This window comes from Erpetoichthys calabaricus, chromosome 2 (assembly GCF_900747795.2).
Source record: "Erpetoichthys calabaricus chromosome 2, fErpCal1.3, whole genome shotgun sequence".
Taxonomy (NCBI): Eukaryota; Metazoa; Chordata; class Cladistia; order Polypteriformes; family Polypteridae; genus Erpetoichthys; species Erpetoichthys calabaricus.
The window spans coordinates 94,579,383-94,599,684 of record NC_041395.2 but is presented as its reverse complement, the minus strand read 5'-3'; the positions used below and the strand labels follow the sequence as shown (position 1 = coordinate 94,599,684).

General features: G+C 37.1%; 1 protein-coding gene across 2 annotated transcripts; it reads right to left on the bottom strand.

Moving 5' to 3' along the window:
• Window positions 1-2,124: 2,124 nt before the first annotated feature.
• On the bottom strand, window positions 2,125-19,955 carry si:dkey-266f7.9 (uncharacterized protein LOC100006223 homolog). 2 transcript variants are annotated; one of them, XM_051922825.1, is made up of 4 exons: window positions 19,891-19,955; window positions 13,389-13,460; window positions 4,090-4,168; window positions 2,125-2,994 (listed from the first exon to the last, which is right to left on the bottom strand). In XM_051922825.1, the coding sequence occupies exons 3-4, from the start codon at window positions 4,143-4,145 to the stop codon at window positions 2,154-2,156; spliced, it is 897 nt and encodes a 298-aa protein (XP_051778785.1). In that variant the 5' UTR covers window positions 4,146-4,168; window positions 13,389-13,460; window positions 19,891-19,955; the 3' UTR covers window positions 2,125-2,153. The 2 variants fall into 2 exon arrangements, with proteins under 2 accessions (XP_051778785.1, XP_028647444.1); XM_028791611.2 differs by lacking the exon at window positions 19,891-19,955 and adding an exon at window positions 15,006-15,120.
• Between the last annotated feature and the right edge of the window lie 347 nt (window positions 19,956-20,302).

The window sequence follows — 20,302 nt, the reverse complement described above, 5'->3', positions numbered from 1 at the left end:
ACTTTATGATCAGAAAGATCAGCATCAGAGCGGTAAATAATTACTGAAATGTTATGGAATAGTTCAGGTACCTTGTTTCCATTTGCAAAGCTTACTGATGCTCAGGTCCAAATTTTTATTGTCTCTTAGACAATGGCATTTGTTTTCCCTACCACACTTAAATGTGCAAAGGCCTTGTGGAGGTTTTTAACCCCATTCACTTACATCAAGTTCTGGAATCACTTTTAATCTTCAGACATAAGCCTAAAGCTTCCTTCCATGAATCCTGATGTTCTTGTACTCCTGAACCTCTAGTTGACCTCAAAGTATTGAGTTTTAAAGGCAGGGCCCCAGCAGCCTGGTATGTAACAAAAACCTAACCATCCTACATAATCCTAACTGGGACTGAGTTCCAAAGTCATTCCCTCCCTGGACTTGCTCTCTCCTTCTGTTACCTTAGGGTCAAGGATGCCAGTTTTAGAATCCTTTGACACACAGAAATATTGCATACTTCTGCCCCTGTCTGTTTTACTTCCATCGCACTTAACATGCACACAAAGCATATGGCCTCCTATATTTCCACTTCCAGTGCATGAGAAATTAATAAATGTTATTTTGTTGTCCTTGCCATTGGTCCTCTTGCTTACTAGACTACTCATCAAATTTGCATAATATAGTGGTGATGGTGGTTTGGATTTCGTCCTACATCCCAGAGATGTCCGTGTTAGGATGACTGGCAATGCAAAATGGGTTCAGTGAGTATGGGTGCGTTTCTACTCCATCATAGATTGCTGCTGTGTCTAATGTTGGTTCCTGCCAAATGTCCCAAGTTGCTATAAAAGGTTCTGCCTCACTCTCCAGGGTTTAGAAAATGAATTAATAAATTAATATATGTGTATATTTATGTATATGGTATGATAATATAGATAGATAGATAGATAGATAGATAGATAGATAGATAGATAGATAGATAGATAGATAGATAGATAGATAGATAGATAGATAGATAGATAGATAGATAGATAGTGTGGAAGAAAAATGAGACTTAGGATTCACATGGTCATTTAGGGGTAATATAGTCATTGCACGTAAAGTGTTTTGATATGCTTTCCATATTCAAATATAGCATATATCTTAGAAGTAGCATAAAAGAGTTAATAAATGCCAGAAGCTTGTTCAAGTGAAAGGTCAAGTGAACAACAAAGAACAAGAAGGTTCTGGGTGATGGTTCAAGACATTTGCTGACTATTATGTACCCAGTAAGAGTTGCAGATATCACATATTTGCAGGAACTCAAGAATTATTTGAGAGCAATGTAAAGACCAAGAATATAGTAAAATGAGACTTTTATTTTGGGGTATGCAAGCTGGTTATGGTCTTTGATGAGAACACCTCATATCTTTTGACAAATAAAATATTCAGATGGTGCAAGCCAATGAAACAATCAGAGTATGATATTTAAGTACTAATTCAGCACTGCCATGTAAATTCAATTGTTTATAAATATAGACTTCTATATTTACTCTCTGACCTTTTTCTGACAACATCTGCCCAGGGCTCTGTCCCTTAGTAGATTGCTGTGACAGGATGCTCCCGAGAAATACATGATGCAATAAACAAGTTTCCTCCTGCCTGGTTTCTGACTCAAAGAAGCCCTAGCTGGGGACAAATTTCTTTCTTTAACATATTTCAAATTTAATTTCTTCTGCAATAGATAGATAGATAGATAGATAGATAGATAGATAGATAGATAGATAGATAGATAGATAGATAGATAGATAGATAGATAGATAGATAGATAGATAGATAGATAGATAGATAGATTTTGTTATTTGCTTTGTATCCATAATTTTTTTTAATTTACATCAGTGTAGAAAGATCACTGAGAACTGATGAAGGCAATCCCATTTATTGATTTTGTAAGAAATACAAATAAAAAGGGGCAAATGTTGCCTCACAGTTGTAAAATAACTGTTATTGTGATCATTTATGTTTATTTTGTTATTACCGATATAATCAAAATTTAAAATGGAAAAATGTTTTATTACCATATACAGTATAGTATAAATGAATCAAGAGTTAATAGGATGATCTGTACACCCAACATAATGTTCAAATATAGAAGCATATATATTTTTTACTATATTGCTAGTTACACACATCTTGACTGGAGATTAGTTGAACTCAATGATCGTTTTAATAAGCATTGATGATGGAAAATCCATTGCAATCATTCCAAAGCGTACATTTTGGCCATGTCTGAGTTGTAAGTATTCCAGCAAGCGAGGATTGATTTGCATAGCAACAGCATTTGGATAGGCTGCAACTCCAGCTCCACTACTGTAGGTGAGAAATATTGTGTTCCGAATCCCCACTGCCGCCATATTTAAATGTTCATGCACATTCTGCCATTTGCTATTGATATGCATCATGGTTGGAACTTTCCATTTATCTGCAATATTCAAAGTGTTATATTGAATGAAAATGGCATCTCCAGCATAGTCTTGAAGGATAACTAGTTTTCCTCGAGCCTGTCCCAGCAACGGAATGGTCCTGTTGATCCACATAGCACTCCAGTTGCCATACTGTTTTAAAAAATTAACTACTGGGACGTGTATATTGTTGGTTTCACTAAACTCCTCCTTTACTCTCATCAAAATTGTTTCTCTTGGATGTTCATTTAAGAATTTCATAGTCTCTCGTATTACTTTGCTAAAGTCAGCTCTTTGGTAGATTGGGCCATGATGAATTGTTAGATTATTATTAGCATTACGTACACGAATATCTAGAAAACGGATTCCACCTTTCAGTTGTTGGTCTATAGGCCATGTCTGACACTGAACAAGATTTCCACCATAAAAAGACATTGTGTTATGTGTGCCAGGAATTGAGAGATCTGAGAGAAATACATTATCAGAAATTTCAGCCATCCAGTCAGGGATTAAAAATTGAGGGGCAGCTGTATTGTCGAAGCCGTTTTCCTTTGTTGCAACTTGGCATGTGGCTGTCATTAACCTACAGTGTAACAGATAGTAAAATTAAGTAATCCAAAACAATACATCTGTGACTTTTTGTTATTGTAACACTTACTCTTACTGATCATAATTGATTTCCAAAATACTGAATAAACATACATGTTTCAAAACTGATTAAAAATCACTCAGGTAAAATGCTCCATTATGATATCCATATAGCAAAATAATCTTTATGAAAAATATACAGAGTTCTGAAGGCACTTTATTTTTAAGTAGTGGTTTAATATATTTATTAGCTAAGTAAATAATAATAAAACTTACTAAGATCAAAAACTGTTTAAATATAGCAAAAATATTAATCATAAAATGACCTTACTTTAATAGAACTATATTTCCTACAATAAAAAATAGATTTCATTTTGGTTATTGTAAAACTGCTTTGAAGTTCATACAATTATTTTTTAAATTGCTGAACCTGTGACGTTGATGATCACTTTAGAAGGTCAGGACACAACATGTGACACAGAGATTATATGCTGTATGTTTTAAAACAAATGCAAACCTATAAAAGAGCTGCATTGTTATTACACTTGAAATATTTCACTGGAATGATAAACTTCCCAGTTTAAATCCATGCCATCTTATCAGTCCTCATTCGTGGACCTAATGTATCCATTTCTTTTGTAAAACTTTATGGAAAAGGGCCACATACCCTTATGTGATCATCTGGTGTACAAATGATCACAAATGAACTCAATGCTCTGCCTTCCGATTGTTCACATAGTTAACACAAGCCATTAGAGTTACAATACAGAGAGATTTGTGACATTCTATTTAATTAGCAAAAGAAGGTGTAGACAGCTATGTTCACAACTAGACAGTACATGGCAAGCCAAAAAAGATGATGGTCATTGCCCTGCTGTAACACTACAGGATAAAAAGTCTCCATAGTAAAATAAAAAAAATAATTATGTGTTACATTTAAAACAGTTACCCTTATGGATTTCAACAACTTTTAGTCAACCATCACTAAATACAAGAGTTGGAGAGGATGACACATTAATGAATAGCTACAGAACAGTATAAAATGAATAGTGGCTAAAAGGGCAAACAAACAGAGGCACTTCATACTTACATAGTACAAATGCAGATAGTGAAACAGACCCCCACTCTGATTACAAAAAAGTTCATTTTTCTGCATTGACCTTCAATATCTGTAAAGAAAAATATGAAATTAATCAAGAGAACTGCTTATTTTTACTGCTTTACTAATTATATATTTTGGTTGTATTGACATTTTTAGACCTGTTCATGTTGACTTTTTCACTAGTTATACTGTAATATGTTTCTGTTTTATTGACTTTGTGACCACTAGGCAGTGTCACTGAGCCCTAAGCCCCTGTTACAATTACTCCACAACAGTCCTGGGATTAAAAGTGCTTATTTTTTTTAAACAAAAGTACCTTTTTTCTTCACAATCCACAAACTAAAAATATTCTTTTCACTCAACCACTTCATCTCAAGCTCCTCCTCTCCTGACCCCAACTTCGGCCCCTTGGGGAAGGTGGAGCTGCTCCTTTTGAACCTGGACCTAGGAGCACTTCTGGCGCAGCAAGATTTTCCAGGTGAGGTGGAACCTCTCCCACATTGTATCCTGCACCCAGCAGCTCCCTCTAGTGGCACCTGAGGATTGCAACTGATCTGGCTACCAGAACTACAACTCTCATTCAGTCCTGTGCGTGTCCACACGAGAGCCATACCAGAGGGATGCTGCCACCCAGCGTACTGGGGGAACACATGGCCCTCGGGGGCAGTCTCCTTCTGGCCTTCCACTATAGCAATCTCTCAGCCGAGAAAGTTATCACTAACCAACCAGGCTGGAATGCCTGTCCATCTTCATCCTTGCATTATACATGCTTCCTGGCACAGTAAAGAACCATCCATCCCAGTCCGGATGCCAAACAATCCATGCCATTTAGAACAGATTCAACACTTTCTGTCCCAACATTATTGCAAATTGAACCAGTTTTGTCAAACACCCTAGAATCCACCCTAGCAATATCATATAGATCATACAGATCTTATCGATTATATAGAAGACAATCTTAGATTGGGCACCTGATTTTAATTTAAATGTAATTTAGAAAAAAAGAAATATTTTGCTTACACCTCAATGCTTAAGAACTACAGTATTTGATAGGTGAAATCTTTGTAAATTTCCTGAAAACAAAGAGATATATGGAGACACAACCTATACTATTTTACGTCACCTGGGGCCTCATGTATAAACGGTGCATACGCACAGAAATGTTGCGTACGAACATTTCCACGCTCAAATCGCGATGTATAAAACCTAAACTTGGCGTAAAGCCACGCACATTTCCAAGGTAACTCTTACATTGGCGTACGCAATTTCTCCGCTCGGTTTTACAGACTGGCGGCACCCAGCGTCAAAGCGGTGCTACTGTTCCTGTGTAGTCACCCTTTCTTTCTTAGCTCCACATTCCTGATGCAGCTTTATAAATACACTGAAACTAACTGCATATTGTTTATTAGTGTAATGCATCTGATTGTAATTAACCTGCAGCAATATAATGGTCCAGGGAACAGCCATAGTATTCCAAATACCATAACTGCTTTAGTGTTGTAACTCTCACTGCATCTTCTTCTTCTTTCAGCTGCTCCCGTTAAGGGTTGCCACAGCAGATCATCTTTTTCCATATTACTCTAACTGCACCACTCGGAGTATTTATATCACTGTATCTGAGTGGGGAATCAAAGCAGCAGCTGATCGGAAAGAGAATTATCGGTACACAGCATGAAGCAGATGCTGCCTGAGCCACGGCAAAACTCTTCAGAGACTTTCCTGTACGGACTTCGCGGTTTAGAAAAAGTTTCACCCCAAGAACTATAAACGCACTCAATCAGTCCATCAAGTGCTCCTTGTAGAACTGTTTGTACTTATAAGTACAATCACCTCACTGTAAACTTGCACTACAGTTATAATATTGCACAACCTGCGCCACTTTATAAAGCGCGTATTTACATATGATGACAATATCATTTTTAAGATGAAATGCAGCAAAATATGTTGATTATATTATACAGATAAAACTTTAACTTCATTTAAATAATCTTTATTATTAATAATTAAACATGTGAGGACACGGTGCCGTAGCGCTAGCTAGTTCAGGGATTGTTCCTGCATTGCGTTGTATTCTTGCTGGTGCTGATGCGACACTGGAAGGATATACGGATATAATAATTAAACATGCACTACGAAGATATTTCAATGTTCCTTAAAAGTTTTGAAGAATCGGCGTTTTAAGCTTACAGATGGCTTCACGTCTATATAGCTGATTGTGTGGCGATTGGGTTTTTGGAGAAAGAAAAGTAAGGACAGGAATTGAAGGTTAGTATGTTTGAAAAAGACAGTACTTCTATAATAAATTATTTCATCGAAGGTCACGCATGGCGCCGCAAGCCTCTTGCATGAGACATGAACAAGCACTGTGCCACCGTGTTCCCATGTTTAATAACATGCTTTCATTCCTATCATCATGAAAAAGATGTCACGTATACATCTCAGTATTTTAATTATTCAGAGAGCTGTAATATCACGAATGTAATGGATTATGTGTCCTGTGGGAGAAAGAAAAAGCCCATTTAAGAAGCAGGTAGTGATTCACACATGTAGATCACATAGAAGATCAAATACAGAACAAAGCATTTAATGTGCCACTTTAGTTACAATGGGATTTGAGAAACTAGTAAATTAAACGATTTTAAGATGAAGTTTATGATGTTCTACTTTAATGGCAAAATAAACTACGTGATTAAAGTGGAAACTTCGAGATTAAAGTTGACATTTCGTGCTTTTTTCCCACTGTGTGCCTATTTTTTTTGTCTGTACCCTAATAAGCTTTCATATGACACTCAGACGGTGGGCTATGACTCGCCTTTTCACGGCGACTTTGATATGTGATTTCTTTTTTATTTCGGGCACTGTGCGACTTTGTGAACTTGAGCCTTCAAGTTTCTCCGACACTCTGTCACTCGATCAACTTCCTTTTGTTGATTATACCACTGTTTAAACCAACAAATAGTACATTTTTCCTTTGCCTCCACTTGGTATTCACTGAAATTCTTATAATTCCCCCCGTGCTTTTCCCAATGTCTTTTCGCAGAAGGCTATTTATATTGATTTGCATATTCAAAGAGGCGTAATTCTGGGAGGAGTTGGGGCGGGCAGAAGGCGCATGCACGTGCGTTACTTTTCACGCTGATCGGGATTTATGTAGTGGAAGAACGTGAAAGTTTGCGTATGTACAGATTCCTGCATCTGGATTTTTCTGTGCGTACACACATTCCCGCTTTTGTGCTTACGCCATGTTATAGTGTGAGTTCTACGCACGGCGTTATACATGAGGCCCCTGGTCTCCAGTATTGTTGTTTGTGTTTGCATGTCTGCATGACTTTGTCAAACAATACAAAGACATGCTGCTCTACTTGTTAGATTAGATTAGATAAACTTTTTTAATTCCATGGGGAAATATAAGAATTTCAGCGAATACCAAGTGGAGGCAAAGGAAAAACGTACTATTTGTTGGTTTAAACAGTGGTATAATCAACAAAAGGAAGCTGATCGAGTGACAGAGTGTCGGAGAAACTCGAAGGCTCAACTTCACAAAGTCGCACAGTGCCCGAAATAAAAAAGAAATCACATATCTAAGTCGCCGTGAAAAAGCGAGTCGTAGCCCACCGTCTGAGTGTCATATGAAAGCTTATTAGGGTACAGACAAAAAAAAGGCACACAGTGGGGAAAAAAGCACGAAATGTCAACTTTAATCTCGAAATTTCCACTTTAATCACGTAGTTTATTTTGCCATTAAAGTAGAACATCATAAACTTCATCTTAAAATCGTTTAATTTACTAGTTTCTCAAATCCTATTGCAACTAAAGTGGCATGTTAAATGCTTTGTTCTGTATTTGATCTTCTATGTGCTCTGTGTGTATGAATCACTACCTGCTTTTTAAACGGGCTTTCTCTTTCTCCGACGGGACACATACTCCACTACATTCTTGATATTACAGCTCTCTGAATAATTAAAATACTGAGATGTATACGTGATATCTTTTTCATGATGATAGCAATGAAAGCATGTTATTAAACATGGGAACACGGTGGCGCAGTGCTTGTTCATGTCTCACGCAAGAAGCTTGCTGCGCCATGCGCAACCTTCAATTAAATAATTTATCACAGCAGTACTGTCTCTTTCAAACGTACTAACCTCCAATTCCTGTCCTTACTTTTCTTTCTCCAAAAACTCAATTGCCACACAATAAGCTATGTAATAGACGTGAAGCCATCTGTAAGCTTAGAACTTCGATTCTTCAAAACTTTTAAGGAACATTGAAATATCTTAGTAGTACGTGTTTAATTATTATATCCGTCTATCTTTCCAGTGTCGCGTCAGCACCAGCAAGAATACAGCGCAAGGCAGGAACAATTACTGAACTAGCTAGCGCAAGGCACCGTGTCCTCACATGTTTAATTATAAACAATACAGATTATTTAAATGAAGTTAAAGTTTTATCTGTATAATATAATCAACGTTTTGCTGCATTTCGTCTTAGAAATGAATACCGTCATCACATGTAAATACGCGCTTTATAAAGTGGCGCAGGTTGTGCAATATTATAACTGTAGTGCAAGTTTACAGTGGGGTAATTGTACTTATAAGTCCAAATATTTCTACAAGGAGCACTTGATGGACTGATTTAGTGTGTTTAGAGTTCTTGGGATGAAACTGTTTCTAAACCGCGAAGTCCGTACAGGGACTAAAGCGTTTGCTGTGGCTCAGGCAGCATCTGCTTCATGATGTGTACCGATAATTCTCTTTCCAATCAGCTGCTGCTGTGATTTCCCACTCAGATACAGTGATATAAATACTCCGAGTGGTGCAGTGAGAGTAATGTGGAAAAAAATGATCTGCTGTGGCAGCCCTTAACGGGATCAGCTGAAAGAACATGCAGTGAGAGTTACAACGCTAAAGCAGTTATGGTATTTGGAATACTATGACTATTCCCTGGACCATTATATTGCTACAGGTTAATTACAATCAGATGCATTACACTAATAAACAATATGCAGTTAATTTCAGTGTATTTATAAAGCCGCGCCAGGAATGTGGGTCTAAGAAAGAAAGGGTGATCACACAGGAACAGTAGCACTGCTTTGACGCTGGGTGCCGCCAGTCTGCAAAACCGGGCGGATAAATTGCGTACGCCAAGGAATGAGTTACCGTGGAAATGTGCGTGGCTTTACGCCAAGTTTAGGTTTTATACATCGCTATTTGAGCGTGGAAAGGTTCGTACGCAACATTTCTGTGCGTACGCACCGTTTATACATGAGGCCCGAGGCCCCTGGAGACTACTGAGAATACAATCTTAATCTTTATTCTGTAAAGCACTTTCCACAGTTTATCATCACTTAGCTATCTTATGGTAGCAACAAGTCATAATCAATTAAAATATAACATAATAAATAAAAACTATCACTATTTTAAATGTAATGTTACATTTTCAGTCTGGACTTGCGAATACTGTATATATATGTAAAAGAAGAGGTATTTTTTAAAAAAACAACAACTATAGTAAACAGAAAGTAAATGTTTTTAGCTGAGAAATGATATAAATAGGATGGAAATTAATAAACATTACCTTTAGCCTCTCTAGACACTTTGGTAGGGTGACTCAGCCACACACCTAAATAGTGTATCTTGATTTTGTCTCCTCCTGCTAACATCTTCTACTTTCTCTCTGGCTTCTCTTCTTCTCACAAGATGAGTGCTCATTAATTCTTTTCTACTAAGGTCAAAAATGGTATGACTAGGAGCTATTTCTGGTTATATCACCTGATGTCAGGACTGGATTTAGGAACCCCTTTGGCTGTTACAGGGAGTGCTGTGTCACTGCAGTTCTTGACCTCAACTCCTACCTAAAAAGCCAGACAATCTTCAGTTTTCCAGCTCACTATAATGGGCAGTAGGCAACCATGAGCATGTCAAACAGCTATAAGACTGAACGTCCTGTTCTTCACTGACCCCTGTCTATTTCCCACTATTATCCACCTGGCATCATCTCCCTATTTAACAAATCAGTCAGTCAACACCATCAAAGGTTAGATGTATGTCAGATCATGCCTGATGGGATGTGTTACTTATTCTACCAGGACACATTCCTTTATTTGTACAGTATGGGCACCTGATTATGGATCATAGCACACCTGTTGATAGTGTCCCAGCATGGCTGACATGATTACATTTGTTATCAGCAGTAGTGTACAAATCCATCAAGGCATTTTCAGGTCCAATTCCTGTTCTACACTGCAGAAAATTAGTATTTTATTTCACACAGCTACTCTCTGTCAGTCAACAAAATCTATCACTGAATTGCCAACCTGCTTTGTGTGTAAATGCAAAATTGATTTTCCCACATTTGTCTTCTTTTTTCTCTCTTTAGTTCTCAGACAGGCCTAACAATGTGTAAACTATTACAGATATCCTTTAAAATCACAATCTATATGTCGCTCATAGACTGATATAATAGTAACTACTAAATGTTGTGCATGCCACTTATGCTAAAAATTCAAACCTGTTCTTTTTGTCCATCCCTACACAACATAAGACCATACATAAGAATTTTAACATACGAGAAAACACTATTCAAACCATCAAGCTTGTTTTGTTGCAGTAGTCAATAGCTAAGATTTCACAGTATCTCATCCTGGTACTTAAAGGTTGTCAAGGTCTCTGCTTTATCTACATGATTTGATAGTTTGTTAAGGATTCCCACAACTCTTTGCATGAAGATGTTCTTCCTGGCTTCCAGTTTTAAATGCACTTCACATTACTTCCATTGGTGTTCTTGAATGAGTGATTTGCTATTTAGTTAAAAGAATTCTTCTAGATCCACTTTATTAGTGGCTTTTGAGAAGTTTGAAGACTTGAATTAAATCCCCAAACAGCCTCCTCTGTTTGTGACTAAAGAAGTTTAATTTGCTGATTCTGCCAGAGTAAAGTATGCTCCTTCAGTCAAGAGTGCACTTTGTTGCTCTCCTCTGTACAATCCCAAGACCTGCTGCTCTGTTTTGTTTAGCAGGGAGGTGACCAGAACTGCACACTGTACCTCTGATATAGTCTAACTAGTGTATTATCCAGTTTGAGCATAATGTCCAATGCCTTATATTTAATGAGACAAACTTCGAAGTTGAAAAAATATAAGCAAAAATTCTTAACCAGAAAGATCATTAGAGCAAAGTTTTAGATTTGAATCCGTGAACTCGGATGAGGAAATGCCCTTGATTGTGAACTTTTATCCCAACATGCCATTACTGACAGTTCATGAACTCAGAGGACACGGCACCAACACGTTACTGCTCTAACAACAAAAGCTCAAAATTATGTCACCAGTAAATAATCAACATGGCAGCTTAAACAGTCCAAATAATATTATAAAAACAAATCTGAACAATAAGGTGAGAAACTAAAGCTACCACCAGAATTTCTGAGGTGGAAAATTCAATTGAACTAAATTCCCAACAATGGAGCATTCACCTCTCATTTGTATTCTTTGTTTCTTGGTGGTTAATTAAGGTGACATCCAGTTTTGCAAGTTATCTCTGGTGCAGATGCCTTCTTGGTTCAATATTAATATTCGGTGTGGAACTGTAATAAAGGATATTTTAAAGGATAAACATAATATGTCTTGTTCTTTGCATTTGAGGCTAGATATCTCTCTCATAACCCATGCTGACTGTTATTTAGCATAGTAACATTTACAGAAAACATTCTGAATTATTTCTTATTACAGTTTCCATAATTTTGGATGGTACAGAATTAAGTGTTTCAGGGTGCTCTTGTTCCACTGTTCCACTGTAAAATTATGACCAATTGGACACTACTCATCTAAACATATCTTGTACATCTGCAGAACCTGAGGTCCTCTTTAGTAGCATGTTATCTTCAGTAGTATTTATTAGTACAGTTCCTTCTTATATCTCTTTATCATGACCCACAGTCAGACCAAACAAGAAAGAACAAAAAGCAATAACTGACAACATATTCAAAGCCACTCTCCCCCCAGAATGATGGTGCTCAATAGAGATAGCATGACTACCATGACTGTTACACATAACCGTAAGTGTTATTTGTAAACAACAAGAATAAAATAATGCATTGTTAGTAATATTTTCTGGGAGGCAGTACACTATATACAGAATTGATAACTTTGAGATAAGTGGCTGTTGAGAGCTCAAATGACTTTTGTAATACAACACAACTAAAAATTCTACTCAAAAGTGTTTATTTTGTAACTTGAACTTCTTACCAAAATCATATATTTGAATTCTTTTTGTAAGATAATGTTTCTTTTCATTTTTAAGTACACACAGGAATTAAATGGACCCCCCTCTAACTATCTTGAGCCTGCTATACGTAGGACTGAGATACAAGTGGCATGTGTCTCCTGTCACCAATTTTGCAGGCCTAAGCTGAGCAGGGAGACTACTAATCAAAGTAGCCATGATGGTGTAAAAGGCCTTTATATGAAAAAAATATTATTATATGCTGGTTGTGAATTGGTGACATAATATCCTAGGGGTTAAAACTATCAAGATCCTTTGATAAGGACATAAGGCAACAGTCACATGGCGGGCTCTTACTGTGAACTCTATGCATTTGTCCATTAGGAAAAAGAAAGACTAATTTTTGATAATAAAGAACTGAAAGACATTATTTATAAACTTTTATTAATCATAATTTAACAGTCACTTCAAAAGCTAGCAGTACATGATGAGTGCAGTGTTGCAAATGTGACTCCAATCTACTGTACAAGAAGGGAAAGAAAATGGATCCTGGTAATTAAAGGCCAATAATGATGTATCTTTTGTAGAAGAATTCTATTTAGAGAAGTTCCAAACAGCACACATACACTTTTGCCATTGAAAACAGTAGGTTATATCAAGTAAGAAATGGTAAGAGACAAAGGCAACTAATTATACTCCACCCCATGGCTGCACTCGGGTCCTAATCTAGGATCCTGAGTTGGTTTGTCATGTGGTGGGTGCAGCAATGCGCTGTATCAGTGTTTGCTCCTAACCTCCTCCTCCTAATCGAAAAAAAATGTAAACCGCCTAGCCCACTTCTATCCCCTTATTGGCCATATGGATATGGACAAAACAAAACATTACCTGTTAGGGAGAGTTTATTTGGGCAAGAGTAGTAGCTGGACTGAAGATGAAGGTCATGCCTCAAATGTCAGCTTACAAATACCATGAAGTCCATTCACAACCTAGTCATTCTCACTTTAAAATATGGCAACAAACATTAAAGAGTCATTAGATAAGTCAATGAGGGGGCACCAATACATACCGGTATTTGTCGACCATGCAATGTTACACCCAGGTTTCTGTCTGGATAGTCTCTGGCCCCTGTGGCCTTGAACTAAACAAAAAGGGAATCAAAAATAATTGGATTATTATTTATGTTCAGGTTTATTACTGTTTAAATCAACATTTTTTTTCAAAATTAGGTATGAACTTCAAATGACAGATAACAAAATAGGCTCTGCCTTTATTTTCACATTTAAATGCTGCACATGTTCATGCATTAGAACTGGCCTTCAAATGCAAATAGTCAGTTTAATAAAGATGTCTGAAAGATGACATTTACAGTACTGTACATTAAACATAAAAGTGTAGTCAAAGCTTGCCCTCCTTTGGCTACCAAGAATGACTTCAGGAAGACATGAAAGGATAGTAGTTTAGATGTCCTGATGCTCCAGGTTGTTTGCCTTTCTTTTCTCAATATGATTGACGAAGTGGAACAACCAAATATGGAATGCTTTATTCAAATGCCTAACTGTTAATTAGACCTCCAAATGGGGGTTTCAGCACTCTCCCAATTACGCATAACCTCCCTTTCTCATATGCTCTTCAAAGTAAATGTAACTGAGACAGGACTGTTTGCAGTGTTGTTTTAGATCATCTGGGGAGTAGAAATCACTGTAACTTTCTGTAGTGGGAAGCTCGTAGAACAAAGATATGCAGAATGTGAAGTTAATTTCAAGTCATGAAATGGGCAATTAGTCATCTTAAGTACTATCTATTAAACTTAGACTTGTTTATGTTACAAATCACAGCTTAGCACTGAAGATATCAATCCTCTTTGAAAAGGTGACTTACAACCCTTCTAGCTTATTAGCATAAAATGCAATATAGCAAAGGCAGGCTCTACAATGAGGTTGATTTAAAATAAATGGGGTAAGGAGGGCAAATACATAATTTGCCCTGTTTTGATCATTAACACTTCACAAATTACTTGTGAAACACACAAAATACTGTAATGATTTATTAGACGACCTCCATTAAGACTATGTTTCTCCCGAGCCTCATTATGCAGTCCCACAATTTAGAGATTACACAGCCGTAAACAGCGTTTTCAAACAACACACAACCAAACTTGACCCAGAAATGCGTTTGCCGTTGTGACAAGAACTGTGCAACTCCTTATACGCTACTTATATGGCTGCACTACAAGAAAAATCGACTATAAGCATGAAGGGCAAAATCAAAACCCTGATCTCGATAACGTACTCTTGTTTAATTACTTTGAAATGAAAATAAACAAGATTCAGTAACATCACAGTTGCTTGCTTGTTAGCATCTTTTTTTATTTGCCCACCCCTTGGCGCGACTACGTGCATACGACATACATAAGCATATACAATAAATACAAATATATATAAAATCAGGGATGGCGCTTTAAATCCCCTGGTGGGCGATAGAGGGCATACGAGGAAAAGCGATTCGTTGCCCGCCTGCTACCTCCCCTACAGCTGTACTCCACAGTGCAAAGACTGAGACACTATGATGTCTGTTTGCGTGTATTATTTTGTTCTTAGCGAATAACTCCCATTATGACGCGATCTTTGCCGAGGTAAAGTAGATGCTTAGCATATGCCGAAACATAGGAGCCATAGCGATGTACCTTCCTAAATCACAACAGAAACGCTTTCACAGTTAAAAAAAATCCTAGACTGTTGATCACAAATAAATAATATCAAACCTTATCTGAAAGGTGAAACCTATACGCTAATTCTTCTTCTTCCCTCCTATTTCTCTGTGGACCTATTGTGTAACAAGATGACCTGTGAGAAAACAGACAGATGTAACCTGCAAGGGGTAGGGTGGCGCCGTACGGGTTAAACAGTAGTTTTTACATGTAGTCTTAAAAAAGTTTCACATTTTAAATCCTGGACACTTGTGCAGTTATGTCTTTGATTTACAGCCCATCCGTTTAGTTTATTCGGATTCAAATAATAGCACAGTTTCTTTTACACAGGAAAAGGCGGGGTGGCGTCCTGCGTAACGCAGTATGTGAGAAACACTAAGGTTTTTGGAATAAGATGTGAAACCTTAAGGAGAAAAGTTTAACAACAAAGAATGATGCACGGTACAATTAATATTTCTGAAACATTCAAGCTAAACAAACATCCATCCATTTTCCAACCCGCTGAATCCGAACACAGGGTCACGGGGGTCTGCTGGAGCCAATCCCAGCCAACACAGGGCACAAGGCAGGAAACAATCCCAGGCAGGGTGCCAACCCACCGCATGACACACACAAACACACCCACAATTTAGAATCGCCAGTCCACCTAACCAGCATGTCTTTGGACTGTGGGAGGAAACCGGAGCGCCCGGAGGAAACCCACGCAGAAACGGGGAGAACATGCAAACTCCACGCAGGGAGGACTCGGGAAGCGAACCCAGGTCCCCAGGTCTCCCAAGTGCGAGGCAGCAGCTCTACCCACTGCGCCACCGTGCCGCCCAGCTAAACAAACACTTTAAATGAATTCCGACAATTGGCACGTCAGACAGGCTAAAACAGGTAAGGATGAAGACGATTGGTGTAGTCAACAATGACTGACATACGAAAATCAAATCAGATTGAGTATCAAATGGGCTAAAAGCGTAGGACACCCCTCTCGTATATGAATGGTTATTTTACGACGCCCCACCCATATGATTTCGTTAAAAGAGAATGGCATGCCCCGCCCACGATCGAAACGGAACCACGGCGCCACAAATCAATCGTTCACGAGGTGTGACTAAGTAAACTGGTGAAGTTAATCGGCAGAAGAATAATATACAGAATGAAAAAGGCTAATTTTATGAATATACGAAGAAGAAATAACATAAAATAGGCCTACTTTGTAGTGAAATGAAAATGTAATTAACAAGGTCTCGTTTGCAGAGGAAATACATATACGAGTGACACAATTGATCAATATGCAGGTAATAAAATTGCATAGTGAACATTAAATAAACCAAAGAAATGTGTTTGATTTGAGCTGAAGAAAACATTGACCTCAAAATATTGCGAATAACAGAAGAAGCAAAGGATTACGAAAATGTACTGAGAGCATGCTTACTGAATTAGCCAAAGTGTCAAACGATAAGGAATAATTTCTCGAATGGTATGCTGAAAAATAATTAAATAATACTTAAAAATTGCTAAGTAATTATACTGTTGTAGGCATTGCATGGCAGCTTGAAAAAAGAATGGAGGTTCAATTACAGGCGAGAGAACTACAAGAAATTCAGGAGCACAGAAGTGCACTCTTCCATCAGTACAGCCATTCTCTACCCTCAGCTCAGTTGTAATATTGATATCGTTTGTAAATGTTTCACTCTATAAAACCGGTTAGTCAAACATTGGAAGGGGTTATCTGTGTGATGAAGACGATGAAGCGCAAACACTGTGTTTCTTTCTTTCTTTTTTTTAATATTTCCGAATGAAAACACTAGCCACTGTGCCAAATCATTCTGATCACTGTATAATTTAATGCAGGGTTTGAATAAAACCTCATGTTAGTGTTGCCTTCTGTAGATGTACTTTTCTGTTTTTTTTTCTTTTTCTCTGCTGTAATTCAGTTATTATACAAACAAGAGTGCTTTATTTTTAGCCCAACAAATATAAATTCAAAATAATACTTTTTCTGCTGTAACCTAAAAATATTGTTAATCTTCACTCTTTACTCATGGTCCTGGAGGAATGCAGTGGCTGAAAGTTTTCAACGCTGTTTTTTTTATTAAAACTCATTTATTTGCTTCTAAAGCAGATTCAGAACCCATATTGCCTATTTTAGTTTTAAACAACTACATTAAGATTTGATTTGTTTTCAGTTGTGTTAACCAGCCACGATTAATAATGGACTACAAATAACAAAAAGAAAAAAACAAAAGCTCTCAAGCTAACTGTGTTGATAAAATGTTTAGATATAAATGAAACAGTAAAGGGGAGGTTCTTGAAGTGCAAATCTGCTCTGATCCTAAGACATATGGATAATGTTCTCAGTAAAGGAAATTCTACAATGTAATTAAAATTTGTTGTGGAAGAATGAAAGTACTAACAAGCAATATATTTAAATACCAAGCTTCTTTATCAACAAGAACTGTCTTATAATTAAGAAACTGGTTGAAACGAAAACCTGCAGCCACTGTGGCCCTCCAGGACAGTGAGTGAAGATCTAGTCCATTGCAAGGCACACATTTATAATACATTTTCTAAATGTTTTATTATACACTTTAAATGACACCTTAAAATATTTCCCATTCACACAATTTTTTAAATATATTTTGGCTTGCTTTTGTCAGTCCTGCTCAAGATGCCATTTGTGTTTTGGCCTGGTGTTTTGGACATTTTCTTTCTGCAGTTACAACTGGAACCAGAGGGACTCAATCATGTATATAAGAGACACCATCATCTGAGATTGTAAGGCAATACACAAGTTGTCACATAATGTCATTTTTGTTTTACGATTATAGAAAACCAGCCTTGGGAGTTAAGAGCTTCTTGACTTTACCAATCCCTTGTTCATTTAATTCTAGCAATCTCCCATTTTAGTTACTTAGAATAATGATGCCAGTTATGATACTGCATGTTCATGCATGAAGTTTGTAATGCAAACATTCATGCAGCGGCATCCACTAACTGTAAGTAAAATTTCTAGTACTCAGATATCATGGAGCCTCCATACACGAATAACAGACAAAACATTTGCGTTATAATAAATATTTGCAGACACAGTACATCAGACAGCATAGTCATGTGTTGTATTTTTCTGCTAAGTTCCATGCACCAACGTTCAGCCATTTTGAATGAGTTATTCATAAGACAGTGCAAGAAGGTTTATTATAAACATAAGTTTCATTTGTACCCAGTGCTGCTGGTACAGAATCTTAATACCTGTGAAAAAATGGATAAATGGTTTCTAAAAAGGAGCAGAACTGTAGCACGGTGGTTACTGCTGCAGAGTCATGGCTCGTTCACCTTTGTTTGGTTGCTGGCCTGTACACTGTCTGTGTAATTTGTATGATTTGAAGTGGCCACAGTTAGTTTATTTTTTCAGGTTCCACTTTAGCTATGTTTATGGATGTGTGCATGAGTATGTTGTAATGGACTAGCCTTCAATCCCAAAGTGGCGATGTGAACTCTTGTTACCTGCAACCTTGTCTCTCTATTATAAAAAAAAATCCTAGAGAAAGACTAGGGATACGAGACGTGATCTTCACGTGAAGATCACGGAAGACACTTAAAAGACCCGCGAGACGAAAGAGATTGGCCACGGAGCGTCTTGCAGGGAATTTAAACATGAGACTTTGTGCCAAGAGATTGACCCAGAACCGTCTTGCGGGGATGTACAACATGAGATTCTCGCAAGAGACGCCCTACTTACAACCTATATCAAATAAGACCACGAGCAGCAAAACACTCAGTCGTGTCAAGGCTTTGAGCACACACAGATCCAGGGCTCTCAGTGCATATAAAGCGTATAAGGACAATACGTTATAGATAAAACGTCGACGACTAAGCGAAGAAGAAAGAGCAGCGCAGAGAAAAGAGACTCAAAAGCATTGGAGAGAACCGTGAATACTTCTATAACATAATTGTCTTGCTGAATTGAGTGCCTAACTTGTGGAACTTCAAGTTGTACGCATAGCACAATGAATGCAGTAGTATACCAGAAACTGATAAGGAATGGAAACCTATGATATATTGTTCTTGAAAACTTTACCGAAAGCCAACCAAAACATAGCATAAGTACCAAACATTACACTCACCCTACTACAACCTTTAAAAAACAGGAAGGCCCTGTGATACCATTGCAGCTTGCTCTGAGGAAGGTTACCTCATATTGCATTTCCTTCTTTTTCCATGTTATAGTGGAAAAGCAGTATTAGATAGACGTAGCTAAATGAAAGAAAAAAAACACTTTTGTAAAGGAATTGGCTGCTTAGAATGTTTTGGAGGATTCATGCTCACCTCACGCACACTGCCTGATTTAGCCAGAAAAGTTACTATGCACTTCTTGATGACACTCTGCAATACTTTTAACAATTTTGTTCTTATAAGTATAATTTACAAAGGTTTTGAAATGTAAATGTGAATGAGGCAATGTCTGGAAAATCTTAAAGCCAAGTCCCAATGTTGTATTTCAGGCTGACATTGGGCACACTCATATACATACACACAATTTTTCATGTATTCGTCTTTGTTTTAAATTAAATGGTTAATTTAAATTACTTTCAATCTTTTTAATTATAAATAATGTGTATTTTATTTATCTATATAATTAAGTGTGATTATTTGCATAGTTAATGTGAGTTTTTATACACAGCTAAAATAAGCCCGAAGGAAAAATTATAGCACAGGCATCTCAGATCTCCCTGTCATTTCTTTAAATATAGGTAGATAAATTAACTACAAAGTGCACAAATAATGAAACCTTCATAGTGTACATGTTTCATTTTATATAGCACAAGCAAAAAAAAAGCGCTTTTCATTTTTTTATAGGCAAATAAAGTACCTTGAAAATTCCTTGAACTTGTTGTCCTGTAGGATACCTGGTGCAAATAAATGAGTTAATGATAACTTATCAGCTCACATAACATTAGCAAAGGTTACTCAGCCTTTTTATAGAACAAAAAATGAAGTGTTGCGCATGCCTACAGATAATTTTGTAGAAAGAAAAAAAATTGCTTTGGCTGATTAGATTGGCTGATCTGATATAGGTTTCAGATTGTTAAATGCTATTAAACATTTGGAAGAATCAAACAGTAGTGCCAGTAGTGGTATTTAGTAATCTTATAAAGATGATTCAAAGATGATTATTTCAAAGTGATTTTAAAATTGCTACAAGTGACAGCTCATGGATTTGAATGAATGTTTAGCAACAAGAAACAGTAAAGGTTTCCAGTTACCTTTACTCTATCAAACAT

Coding starts and splice junctions, on each gene's coding strand:
- si:dkey-266f7.9 (XM_051922825.1), bottom strand. CDS start 4,145: ATGAACTTTTTTGTAATCAGAGTGGGGGTCTGTTTCACTATCTGCATT. Junction 2,995..4,089: donor ACTATCTGCATTTGTACTAT/GTAAGTATGAAG, acceptor GTTACACTGTAG/GTTAATGACAGCCACATGCC.